Source organism: Nomascus leucogenys, chromosome 12, assembly GCF_006542625.1.
Source record: "Nomascus leucogenys isolate Asia chromosome 12, Asia_NLE_v1, whole genome shotgun sequence".
Classification (NCBI taxonomy): Eukaryota; Metazoa; Chordata; class Mammalia; order Primates; family Hylobatidae; genus Nomascus; species Nomascus leucogenys.
Genome location: NC_044392.1, coordinates 7,073,433 through 7,084,624, shown reverse-complemented (window position 1 = coordinate 7,084,624; position 11,192 = coordinate 7,073,433). Strand labels below are relative to the sequence as shown.

The window sequence follows — 11,192 nt, the reverse complement described above, 5'->3', positions numbered from 1 at the left end:
GCCTGTGATCCAAACCAAGGATGTTAGAGGGGCATACATACTGAAGCAGTGTCTGCCATCCATTCATTCATCAGATGTTTATTATGTGCCGGATATTGGAGTAAGTACTGAGAAGGCAGTGGGGAACAAAACGGAGCCCTGCCTTCATGGCTCTTACCATTTAGGCAACAACAGCAATAATAAGCAAGCAATGATTTAATTTTGAAAGGAAACCAGGCCTGGAGGGTGACTTGGGACCCAGGAACTCAGGCATGACGCAGAGATGGGACGGAAAGGTTCTCAGGAGCCCCAACCTTGGAGGGTGTTAGTTCCTCCGTGAGAACTCTGCTACACCCAGCCTGGGGTGCGGGGAGGCCTTTGTGGGCACCCGAATCTTCACTCTAGATGCTAAGGTTATTCCGGGGTTGGTTTGTTGTCTCTTGTTTCCGCAAACAGCACAGTAGAGCCTCCTGCCTCCCTCCCTCCCCCATCCCTTCCAGACTGAGGCTATTTATTCCTAGTGACAAGCCTGAGGATCCCAGGGGGGGTGGCCTTAAGGACCTGGAGGGGCCTCGTGTCCCTAGCAGGCGCCAGTCCTCCCTCACGGACACAGGGAGGAAGCCAGAGGCTCAGACACTGCAGAGGTCCCCTCCCCTCTCCTCCACCACCCCTGCAGTGCCCCATCCTCTCACACTCCTCACACCCCACCCTAGAAGCCCAAAGATCATGGGGCCGAGGATTAGGGTCTCCCCTGGGCCTCAAAGGTCAAAACTATTCCTGGGCACTGCGGAAAGCCAGGCAAGGCAGGACTTCTCAGTGTCAGGAGGCTGCTGGAAGTGGGGAGGTGGTTACCCCTGTTTTTGCTACTCGAAGTTGTGGAATAAAACCCTTTGGAGGTCAAGGCCCTATGGTGGGGAGGGGTCCTCTCTTCGTCCCATGTTTTCAGAGAACACCTTGGTGCCCGCTGACAGGCTCATGACAGCAGAGTCAAAACCTCCTCCTCCAGGCTGGATTAAGGCCGGGCTGAGTGTCACCCCTAGGGGCAAGATGAAGGGGTGGGGGGATCCGAGGAGGCCAGAGGACTCCCCCAGTGGACCATGGTCTGCGGGGTCTGGTGTCGCCTGAGTTGGAATACAGCAGTCTCCCTCTGGCAGCTGGGGATGGGGGGTGGGAGGGGAGGAGAGCAGAGGCTGCGGGGAGGGGACAGGGGCGGGGTCCCGGCCGCTGGAAGGTTGGGAGAGCCAGGTTAGGCCGGGCGGGAGGAGGGGGCCGGGCCGGCTGGCGGCCGAAAGGGAGGTGGGGGCGGGGTCTGGCCCCCGCGGCTGGCTGGGGGGCCGGGGGCGGGGTCCGGGCGGGGCGGGCCCGCGCTCACTTCCTCGGGGAGGGGTTGGGGCCGCGCTCCCACTCGCCCACACGGTCCGTCTGCAGTCGGCAGCCTAGCCGGCAGCTCGCTCGGCCCGCGCTTGGCCCGGCCCGCAGGTAGGAGCCGCCGAGGGACGCGGTGCCCGGTTCCTGGCCCCGCCTGCGCCGCGCGCTCCCCGCTCCCGCCGCCCGGTTCGAGGTGAGCGCCCCGCCGACCCCGGCTCCCAGCCCTGGCGGTCCGCCCCCGCGCCCAGGCCGGGGAGCTAAAGGACCTGCGGAGGGCTGAGGCCAGCCGCGGCCCCGGCCCCCTGTACGCGTCGGGCTCTGGCCACGGGTGCCCGGGTCATGCCGAGCCCGGGAGAGCGCCTGCCGGGACTGGACCCCTCCGGGCTGCCGGGCGGGGCGGGGGCGGGGGCGGGGGCGGCAGCGAGAGTTGGGCGGGGGAGGGGGCTAAGTTTGAAATAGAAAAGCTGGAGAGAGACAGACAGACCGACCGACCAGAAGCGCTGGAGAAACTGAGGTTCTCAGAAAGCCCGGTGGAGCGAGAGACCGAGACAGTCAGGGACTCGAGGCACAGGAGGCTACCGAGACCATTGAAACAAGGACACACCGGGCGTACAGAGTTACCGGTGGACAGACCCGAGGCATGGGGGCCGTCCTAGGCTTTGTGGGGCATTTTCAGAAAAAGCATACGTGGGACCCCAGCGAACACATTCCCTAGGGCCCTTCCCCGGGCCTTGGAGGTGCCCTGAGGCTTGGGCGTCATTGGCCTCATGCTGAATCTGCATTCTGAGGCCTGCAGAGACGCTCAGAGACTAGAGACGGAGACATTCAGGCATGCAGAGGTGGCGAAAGAGACTTGGATGCAGAGTCAGAGAAAGGGAGGTGGTGGGGATTGAGACATTCAGCCATGTAGACAAGAAGAGACCAAGACTTGAGATCCACAGAGGCATGGGCCCCCTGGGGGACAGCCAGTCAAGATACAGAGCCGTCGAAAACCTAAAGACAGAGGCTGAAGTGTGCCCAGACACAGAGATGCTGAGTGAAGCAGAGACAGACACCAGAGACAGAGACTTAGTGGGGGCAGAGAGACCTAGGTGGGCTGACAGCTTCCAGTACAGCCCCTGACTTACCCAGGCCTGAACCATTGGGAGGTGAGGCTGTGGGGAAACAGAAACTCTGAGCCCACCGATCCCCCATGAGGCAGAGGCCCTGAGACAGTAAGTTCGAGATCAAGAAGAGCCCCGTGCACACACACAGCCACCAAGACAGCCCCAACTTATTTTTAAACTCAAATCTTGGACGGGCTGCATCAGCCCTGGGGGACCCAGGGTGAATGAACCGTTCCTCTCCAGTCCCCAGAGCAGCTGCGGGATCTTGCTCCCCAACCCCCTTCCCTAAACTTCTCTGACTTCCAGGCCACATGGGGGAGAGCAGAGCTTGGGGCTGGTGCCCGGTAGCAGAGGGTGAGGGTTGAGGGAGTTGGATTTCTCCCCTTAAGTCTCCTGTCAGCTTCTAGAAGGTGGGGGAGGGGTCTGTTCTGATCCCAACTCACAGCTGTGGGACCTGGCCAGGGTCCTCCTGGACAGTGGGCATGTTGGGGGTGGGGGACAGAAGGGTTGAATGGTTGGCATGGGGCATTGGAAAGGCTTCTGGGTGTCTTCCAATCACAGGGCTAGCAGCTGAGGAGAAGAGCCAGGCTCTGGTGCATCTCCTGTTCCCCTGCCCTTAAAAGCTGACCATCCCCATCGTCACCATCCCCTTCATCACCAGGGCAGCATTTTTAGGGAGAGGGAAGAGCTCTGGGCTGGGTCCTGATCGGGACCTTGGGCATGAGCCTGCTCTGTTCCTGGCCTCCTTGTGCTCAGCTGTAAAATGGGGGATGATACTGTGTCCTGCCTGTCTTTTGTGACATCTGATGAGATTGTGGTGGGCATGGACTTTGTGAGTGGCAAAGCAGCATGCAGGTGTCTACATCCGTGGACCTGCGTGAGAGATCTCAAGAGTTATGCTTACTAGAGTCAGGCTGACCGGGCTGGAGCGACCACTGTCCGCGCTGGTGTCCTCAGCAAGCCCCATGGGCCTGGGGCCTCCTAATCTCTCGGGCCTACGCTGAGAATGTCCAGGTCAAATTTCAGACCAGGCTGGGCACAGTGGCTCACGCCTGTAACCCCAGCACTTTGGAAGGCTGAAGCCAGAGGATCACTTGAGGCCAGGAGTTCAAGACCAGCCTGGGCAACATAGTGAGAACCCCATCTCTACAAAAAATAGAAAAACCTAGCTAGCTGGGCATGGTGGCACGTGGCTGTAGTCCCAGCTACTCAGGAGGCTGAGGCAGGTGGCTTGCTTGAGCCCAGAGTTGTTTTTCTTTGTTGTTTTGTTTTGTTTTGAGACAGAGTTTTGCTGTTGTAGCCCAGGCTGGAGTGTAATGACATGATCTTGGCTCACTGCAACCTTCACCTTCTCGGTTCAAGCAATTCTCCTGCCTCAGCCTCCTGAGTAGCTGGGATTACAGGCGCCCACCACCATGCCTAGTTAATTTTTGTATTTTTAGTCGAGATGGGTTTTCACCATGTTGGCCAGGCTGGTCTTGAACTCCTGACCTCAGGTGATCCACCGGCCTTAGCCTCCCAAAGTGCTGGGATTACAGGTGTGAGCCACCTCACCTGGCCAAGCCCAGAAGTTTGAGGCTGCTGTGAGCCATGATCGTGCCACTGCACTCCAGCCCTGGCAACAGAGTGAAACCCCAACTCAAAACAAAAAAAAGGCCGAGCCGACACCAGCCTGGCCAACATGGTAAACTCTCCATCTCTACTAAAAATACAAAAATTAGCTGGGGGTGGTGGTGCCCTCCTGTAATCCCAGCTACTTGGGAGGCTGAGGCAGAAGAATCGCCTGAACCTGGGAGGTGGAGATTGCAATGAGCCGAGATGGAGTTACTGCACTCCAGTCTGGGTGACAGAGTGAGACCCTGTCTCAAAAAAAAAAAAAAAAAGAATCTGGGCTGGCACGGTGGCTCACACCTGTAATCCCAGCACTTTGGGAACCCAAGGCAAGAGGATAGCTTGAGCCCAGGAGTTTGAGACCAGCCTGGGTAACATATTGAGACCCCATCTCTATTTAAAAATTCCAGTCCAGGCAGGGTGCGATGGCTCATGCCTGTAATCCCAGCACTTTGGGAGGCTGAGGCGGGCAGATCATGAGGTCAGGAGTTTGGACCATCCTGAGTAACACGGTGAAACCCCATCTCTACTAAAAATACAAAAAATTAGCCGGGCGTGGTAGCAGGTGCCTGTAGTCCCAGCTACTCGGGAGGCTGAGGAAGGAGAATCACTTGAACCCGGCAGGTGGAGGTTGCAGTGAGCTGAGATTGCACCACTGCACTCCAGCCTGGGCAACAGAGCGAGACTCCGTCTCAAAAGAAAAAAAAAATTCCAGTCCAACCCCTTGACCCAGACCTGCCTGTGAAACTGCTATCTGGCCCCAGTATGAGTGAGGGCACTGATAGTAAAATACTAATAGCTACCATTTTCTGCGTATTTATTATCTGCCAGGTGCTTTACAAGTATCATCACATTTAAGCCTAACAACAACCTTAGGAGGTAGGAAGTGGTAGTATCTCATTTAATTAGATGGGAAAACAGGCTTAGGGATTTGCCCAAGATCACCCAGCCAGTAAGTGCAGGAGCCAGGATTCAAACCTTGCAGCTTGAGCTGCTCCATACACCATAGCCAGTTACGCAGTCATTCTGAGCTCCAGGAGGTACACTGGGAGGTGCCTTGTGAGGGGAGATTGTTGGAGGTGCAGAGTTGTGAGCCATCTGTAGAGGAGCAGTCTCCCCCAAACCCCGCCCCACTGCCAGTCAGGAAGGAATACAAGGCTGGCTCCCTTCAGTCCCCTCAGTCCCCATCCTTGCCAGGGAAAAGGGCAGGGAGAGGGGTATGGGCAGAGACAGGTGGGCCTTGTTGGTGCCCTTTACTCTGTCCTCACCAGAGCCCAGCTGGATAGACTAGGGCATTGGGGGATTCTGGGAAGGAAATAGAAGCCATGCCCATACCCTATTTGGGTTGCCCTCGTTTCGGAGTGCTGACTGTCTCTCAGGGGGTGGACCCAAGTCTAGCCTGGGCCTCAGAAGGTGGCAGCTGCAGTGGGCCAAGCCAAGAAGGAAGGAAGAGGCCCAGGCACCCCCTGTGGACGCATTCCACCTGTGTGGCCCCCTGCTGCCCCGTGGCTGACAGCCCAGGCAATCCTCAGATGTTGGGCCAGAGGAAACCTGGGCCTGAGTGGCAGGAAGGGGGCTGAGAAAGAGGAGTATCTTCTCTACCCTACACCACAGACCCCAGCCCAGGAGTTCCAGCTCTAAAGACCCTGGCCCCTGGTGGCCTCATGCCCTGGCCTGGAGCGCAAGCTGGCTGTTCTCCCATGGCACAGAGGCTTGATGTATGGAGAGTCAGGCCTCCAAGCTGGGGGCATCTGCTGGTGCCTGGAGTCTGAACTTCAAGCCAGAGCAGCGCTTGTTGTCAAGAATTTCGCACTGGGGGTGGATGAGAAAAGGAGGACTTTTCCTTCAGCTTGAGCCAGGGCAGGCCCTGGCGACTGCCAGCACTGGGGCCTTGTGGGAGAGTGGGTTGGTGGATTCCTTTGTGTGTCCCTGTAACTTCCCCAGGCTCGTCCACAGCTGTGCGAACATCTCCTTCCTATGGGTCCTGGTGGTTCCTCTCCACTACCCCCGGATCCCAGCCCTTAGAGAGCAGGCTTCATGATGGAGGAGAGCAGGGGTGAGAGCTCTGACTTTGGGGCTAGAGACTGGAATCAGGGGCAGCAGAAAGGTCTGGGAACCCCACTTCCCTACCGCTCCACTCCCTAGGCTCCTGTTCCAGAGGCAGCTGTGCGGATGACCTCATCCCACAAACATGCTTTGTTCCTGAGAAAATGGAAAGTGTCTGAGGTTTGGTCAGGGGCTGGGTGTCTCCAGCAGCAGCTCTCAGGGCTCCCCCCTTGTCCTACTCCCCACCCAAGATGGGGCCTGATTGGGGAGAAAATGTCTTCACTGGCTCTTGCTCTCTCTCCTTTCAGCTCCCTAGTCCCAAACCCTGAGAAATCAGAAAAGGTGAGAGAGACCTTCTCTCCCAGAGGCAATGGGAGGGAAATCATGACCCCAGGGGATGGACTGGGGTTTTGCCAGATGCTAGCAGGAGGTGGCAGGGGGCACACTGCACTCCCAGTCTGTCTCCAGTTCCCCTCTGCCTCCCCCGACACTTCATTTTCCTTTTTTCTCCCCGTTGCTGGCAAAACCTGACATCTGGCCATCTGTGCCGCCACAGCTGCTGCAGATGTTACAGGCCAAGGCCGTCCAAGCTGGTGTGACCAGAGACACAGCGGGGGTGGGGGGATGAGGGCAGAGGGTCTAGCTGGGGAAGCCTGGCTGTGTCCAGCTTGCAGGATTTCCTTCCTGCTTGAACCTAAGCTGAGCCTCTGAAGTTCCCATTGCTTGGCTGATTCCCCGGGAGGGAAGGCCCAACCTCACGCTGGCCTCTTCTACCATTCATCAGTCCAGCACCTCTCTAGCATTCCACCGTTTTCTGGATCAGGACGGCCAGGCACAGCCCATTCCCGTCTCTAAGTTCTATACTCCAGAGCTCTGGGTAAGGGTTCTTTTATCCATATTCTTAAAGTCCCTTCCTGGGAGTCAGGAGAGGGTGGGAGTACTGCTCATAAGGAGTAGAGTGGGGTGGCTCCCTGCCCCTGCTTCTCCCACACTGGGGACAGTCGGGACAGTGGAAGCTAAACGCTGGCTGGGGCAGGAAATGAGTCACTGACCCAGGAAAAGCCCCCTCCCCCTAGATCTGCTAGGGCCTAGATAAGAAAACAACTTCTGCTTCCTGGTTTTTTTTCTGACCTCTTCCTACCCCCAGTTAAATACAGAAAGAAACGTGGGATTCCTGGTTTCCCGGAAGCACCCCTTCCCCATCCCCACCTACTCTGAACTGGCATTTCCTATGCCGGGTCTCTTGCTGTGTTTTGAATGCAGAGGCCTCTTTGCCAGGAGCCAAGCCACAGCCTCTCTGTGTGACCCCAGTTCCACCCTGTGCTCCTAACAGGGTTCTCTCTCCTTGCCACCATGAGCGAGTCATTTGACTGTGCAAAATGCAGCGAGTCCCTGTATGGACGCAAGTACATCCAGACAGACAGCGGCCCCTACTGTGTGCCCTGCTATGACAATACCTTTGCCAACACCTGCGCTGAGTGCCAGCAGCTTATCGGGCATGACTCGAGGGTAAGGAGAGGGCCAGGCCAGGCAGGAGGTGGGTGGTGACCGGTGGAAGGGGGCAAAGGGTGGATCCACGAGGCCTGGGTGCCAGTGCCCCCACGGTGTTCCCCACAGGAGCTGTTCTATGAAGACCGCCACTTCCACGAGGGCTGCTTCCGCTGCTGCCGCTGCCAGCGCTCACTAGCCGATGAACCCTTCACCTGCCAGGACAGTGAGCTGCTCTGCAATGACTGCTACTGCAGTGCGTTTTCCTCGCAGTGCTCCGCCTGTGGGGAAACTGTCATGCCCGGTATGTCTTCAGGGGCTCATCTTGTGTGAGAACTGGCATCTGCGTAGGGTCTTTGCACGTGTCTGTCTGATACGTGGAGACTTGGTCTGTGTAAAGACCTGCATACACAGCATGTTTCTGGAAATTTAGTATATGCAGGATCTGTTTGCCTGGGATGCTCCTGGGGGCTACTATGTGCGGGCAGATTGACACATGTGATACATACTTGGGGGCTTAGCATGTGTGAATATCTGCATGTTTAGTACATGTAGGAACTAGAGGTGTACTGAGACTGTCATGCTTGGTGCATTGGGTCTTAGTGTGTGCAGAGGCAGATAAACAGGGCTTAACATGTGTGGGGACCTGCATGCCTAATAGAAATGCTGGGACTCAGCACCTATGGAGAATGGTGTGCCGAGGAGATGCGAGGGCTTAGCATGTACTGAACCTGTCATGCCCAGGGCATTAGAACTTCGTGTGGGCAGATACTTGCCTGGTACATGTGGGGTCCCGTGTGAGTGCTAAAATCATCACATCTGTTATATGAGGGCTTAGCTCATAGTGAGACTTCATGACTGTTACATGGAGGCTTGATGTGTGCTGAAATTGTCATCTCTGGGTCATATGGGGGCTTAACGTAGGCCAAAACCCTCATGTCTAGCTGGGTCATCATGTCCGGTGTCTGGGGAGAGGTCAGCATGTGTAATATACCTGGGGCGGGGGGGTTCTTGCTGCATGTGCACGGATACCACCCTGCTCAGGCTGAGAGAGGAGTGGAGACTCCTGGGGAAGTTACAGAGGGTGGCCCTCAGGAGCATGGGACACAACCTCTAAATGGGACCCCTGTTCCCCACAGGGTCCCGGAAGCTGGAGTACGGAGGCCAGACATGGCATGAGCACTGCTTCCTGTGCAGTGGCTGTGAGCAGCCACTGGGCTCCCGTTCTTTTGTGCCCGACAAGGGTGCTCACTACTGCGTGCCCTGCTATGAGAACAAGTTTGCTCCTCGCTGCGCCCGCTGCAGCAAGGTGGGGGCTGGGCCAGCCAGGTGGGGGTGAGTAAGGCCTGTTGTGGGGTGGGAATCCCCACTCATACCTACTAATGGATGCTGCCCCCCACAGACGCTGACACAGGGTGGAGTGACATACCGTGATCAGCCATGGCATCGAGAATGTCTGGTCTGTACCGGGTGCCAGACGCCCCTGGCAGGGCAGCAGTTCACCTCCCGGGATGAAGATCCCTACTGTGTGGCCTGTTTTGGAGAACTCTTTGCACCTAAGTGCAGCAGCTGCAAGCGCCCCATCGTAGGTGGGACAAGGGTCAAAGAACGGAGTGGGTAGGGTGCAGGCAAGGGAGTGGGATATGGTATTGGGTGAGGTTGAGGGCCGGACCATCCCCAGATCTGCAGAGCTAACTTCCAGCCTCCCTCCAGGACTCGGTGGAGGCAAGTATGTGTCCTTTGAAGACCGACACTGGCACCACAACTGTTTCTCCTGCGCCCGCTGCTCTACCTCCCTGGTGGGCCAAGGCTTCGTACCGGATGGAGACCAAGTGCTCTGCCAGGGCTGTAGCCAGGCAGGGCCCTAAGCCAGGGCTCCTGGACCCAGGCTTTCCCATACCACGGGCCCAGGACGTGGCTCCTTTTCTAAACCACCTCTGGGACTCAGCCCCCCCCACCAAAAAAAATGGGTCTCCCTCTGGGCTCCAGGATTGTCTCCCCACTCCAGCATCCCCAAACTGGTACTCCCTGACCCAGGCCCCCAAACCTGGGCTCTTATAGAGCCTCCATGAGTCAAGCCCCCTCCCCACACCCAGACTCCAGAACTCACCCTTTCCCCTGCAGTCTGGGTTCCCAGACTGAGTCCTCTCCCCAAATCAGGGCTCTAGACCCCAGCCCTCCAAACCTGGACTCTGGGACTTAGGCCCCCTTAAATCTAGACTTCTCTTTATAGGTTTTAGGTCTCCTATGGGTGCCTGAGAAGTCCTCAAAAGTGGACTGTTTTCAGGCTTGACCTGCCCCACCCCCTCCCCGGAGTTGAGGCTGTGGGGGCAGCAGATCAGGAGCCCACTGATTAGGGGGCCCTAGGGTACAGGGTGCTGCCCAGCCGGTCGCCACCCAGTGTCTTATTTTATTTCAGCTCCATTTTGCCCATAGATGGGCAGAGGGGTGAGATTGGCTCACCCCCCTTCCAGATTCTGCAATAAAGCGGTGTGAGGAAGCAGGGGCCTCCGTGTGTGTGTGTGTGTGTGTGTGTGTGTGTGTGTGTGTGTGTTCAGGGTATAATGGGGAAGGAAGGATTTTTGCAGACTGGGAGGCTCAGAATCTCTGCTAGACCTCGTACTTGCAGGATGGGGTGGAGGGGGGCCGGGCCACGGGGTGGGAAGTTTCTCCCCTGAAGGGGATCCCCGCCACAGCTACCGTCCCTCTGGAGCTCGGCCTGCCTCCCTGCTGGCAGAGGGCTTTTTCCTTCGTGTAGGGAAGGGAGGGGTTTGGGGGAGGTTCCAGATGAAAGCCAGGGTGGCGGTGGGGTTCCTTAATTGGCTGGTACGAATAGTCTCCTCCGCCAACAGCCCTGCCCAAAGCCCGCAGAGCGAGGACCCGGTTCCGATCCCCAGTCTGGGCCCAGACCCTCTCAGCCCCCTTCCCCCTCTTCCCAAGGATTAGCAAGGGCGGCCCAGGATCCGTTCGCGGCCGCACGTTTTTTGCCAAAAAAGGCAAGGATGCAGCTGCACACGCCGCGGGAACATCTGGATCCGATTCCCGGCATGAATGGGTCACGCCCCGTCCCACCCCCCCGCCAACAGTGATTCAAGTCAAGGGTGGAGGCGGGAATGAGCGAGGGGGGCTGTCCCCCAAAGTGGGGAGATGGGCGGGGCGACGCTCCCCTCGCCCGCCCGGCATCCGACGCCCCTTGTCCCTGACCCTGGTTGCCGCCGTCTGGGCTCGGCCGTCCGGCTGTCGGGGCAGGTATGCGCACACAGTGGCGCCCACAGCTGCCTGCGGCGGGGCCCGGCCCTAGGCAGGCGGACCCTCGGCGCCCTGGAGTCGGGGAGCCCCTCCGGCCCGGCGGAAACCGCGAGATTGTGTGTATCTCGTATTAATTCCTCCCCGAAGTCCTGTGGGCGGGCATTATTACTTCCATTACACAGAGGTGGAGACGCCTGCAGTCAGCTGCCCCAAGTCACATAGGTAGACACCGGTAGATCCTGGACTCTAACCGCTTTCTGAAGCCATAGTTGACATTTTTTTTTTTTTTAATTTTACTTTAAGTTCCAGGATACGTGTGCAGAACGTGTAGGTTTGTTAGATAGA

General features: G+C 57.8%; 1 protein-coding gene across 2 annotated transcripts; it reads left to right on the top strand.

Annotated features, from left to right (window-relative positions):
- The first annotated feature begins 1,236 nt into the window (after positions 1–1,236).
- Positions 1,237–10,104, top strand: FHL3 (four and a half LIM domains 3). Of its 2 annotated transcripts, none has more exons than XM_003273299.4 (6): positions 1,237–1,540; positions 7,444–7,619; positions 7,728–7,902; positions 8,738–8,907; positions 9,001–9,187; positions 9,312–10,104. In XM_003273299.4, exons 2-6 carry the CDS (start codon positions 7,464–7,466, stop codon positions 9,464–9,466), a joined length of 843 nt encoding a protein of 280 aa, XP_003273347.1. In that variant the 5' UTR covers positions 1,237–1,540; positions 7,444–7,463; the 3' UTR covers positions 9,467–10,104. The 2 variants fall into 2 exon arrangements, with proteins under 2 accessions (XP_003273347.1, XP_003273348.1); XM_003273300.4 differs by having other exon boundaries at positions 1,288–1,458.
- Positions 10,105–11,192: the final 1,088 nt, after the last annotated feature.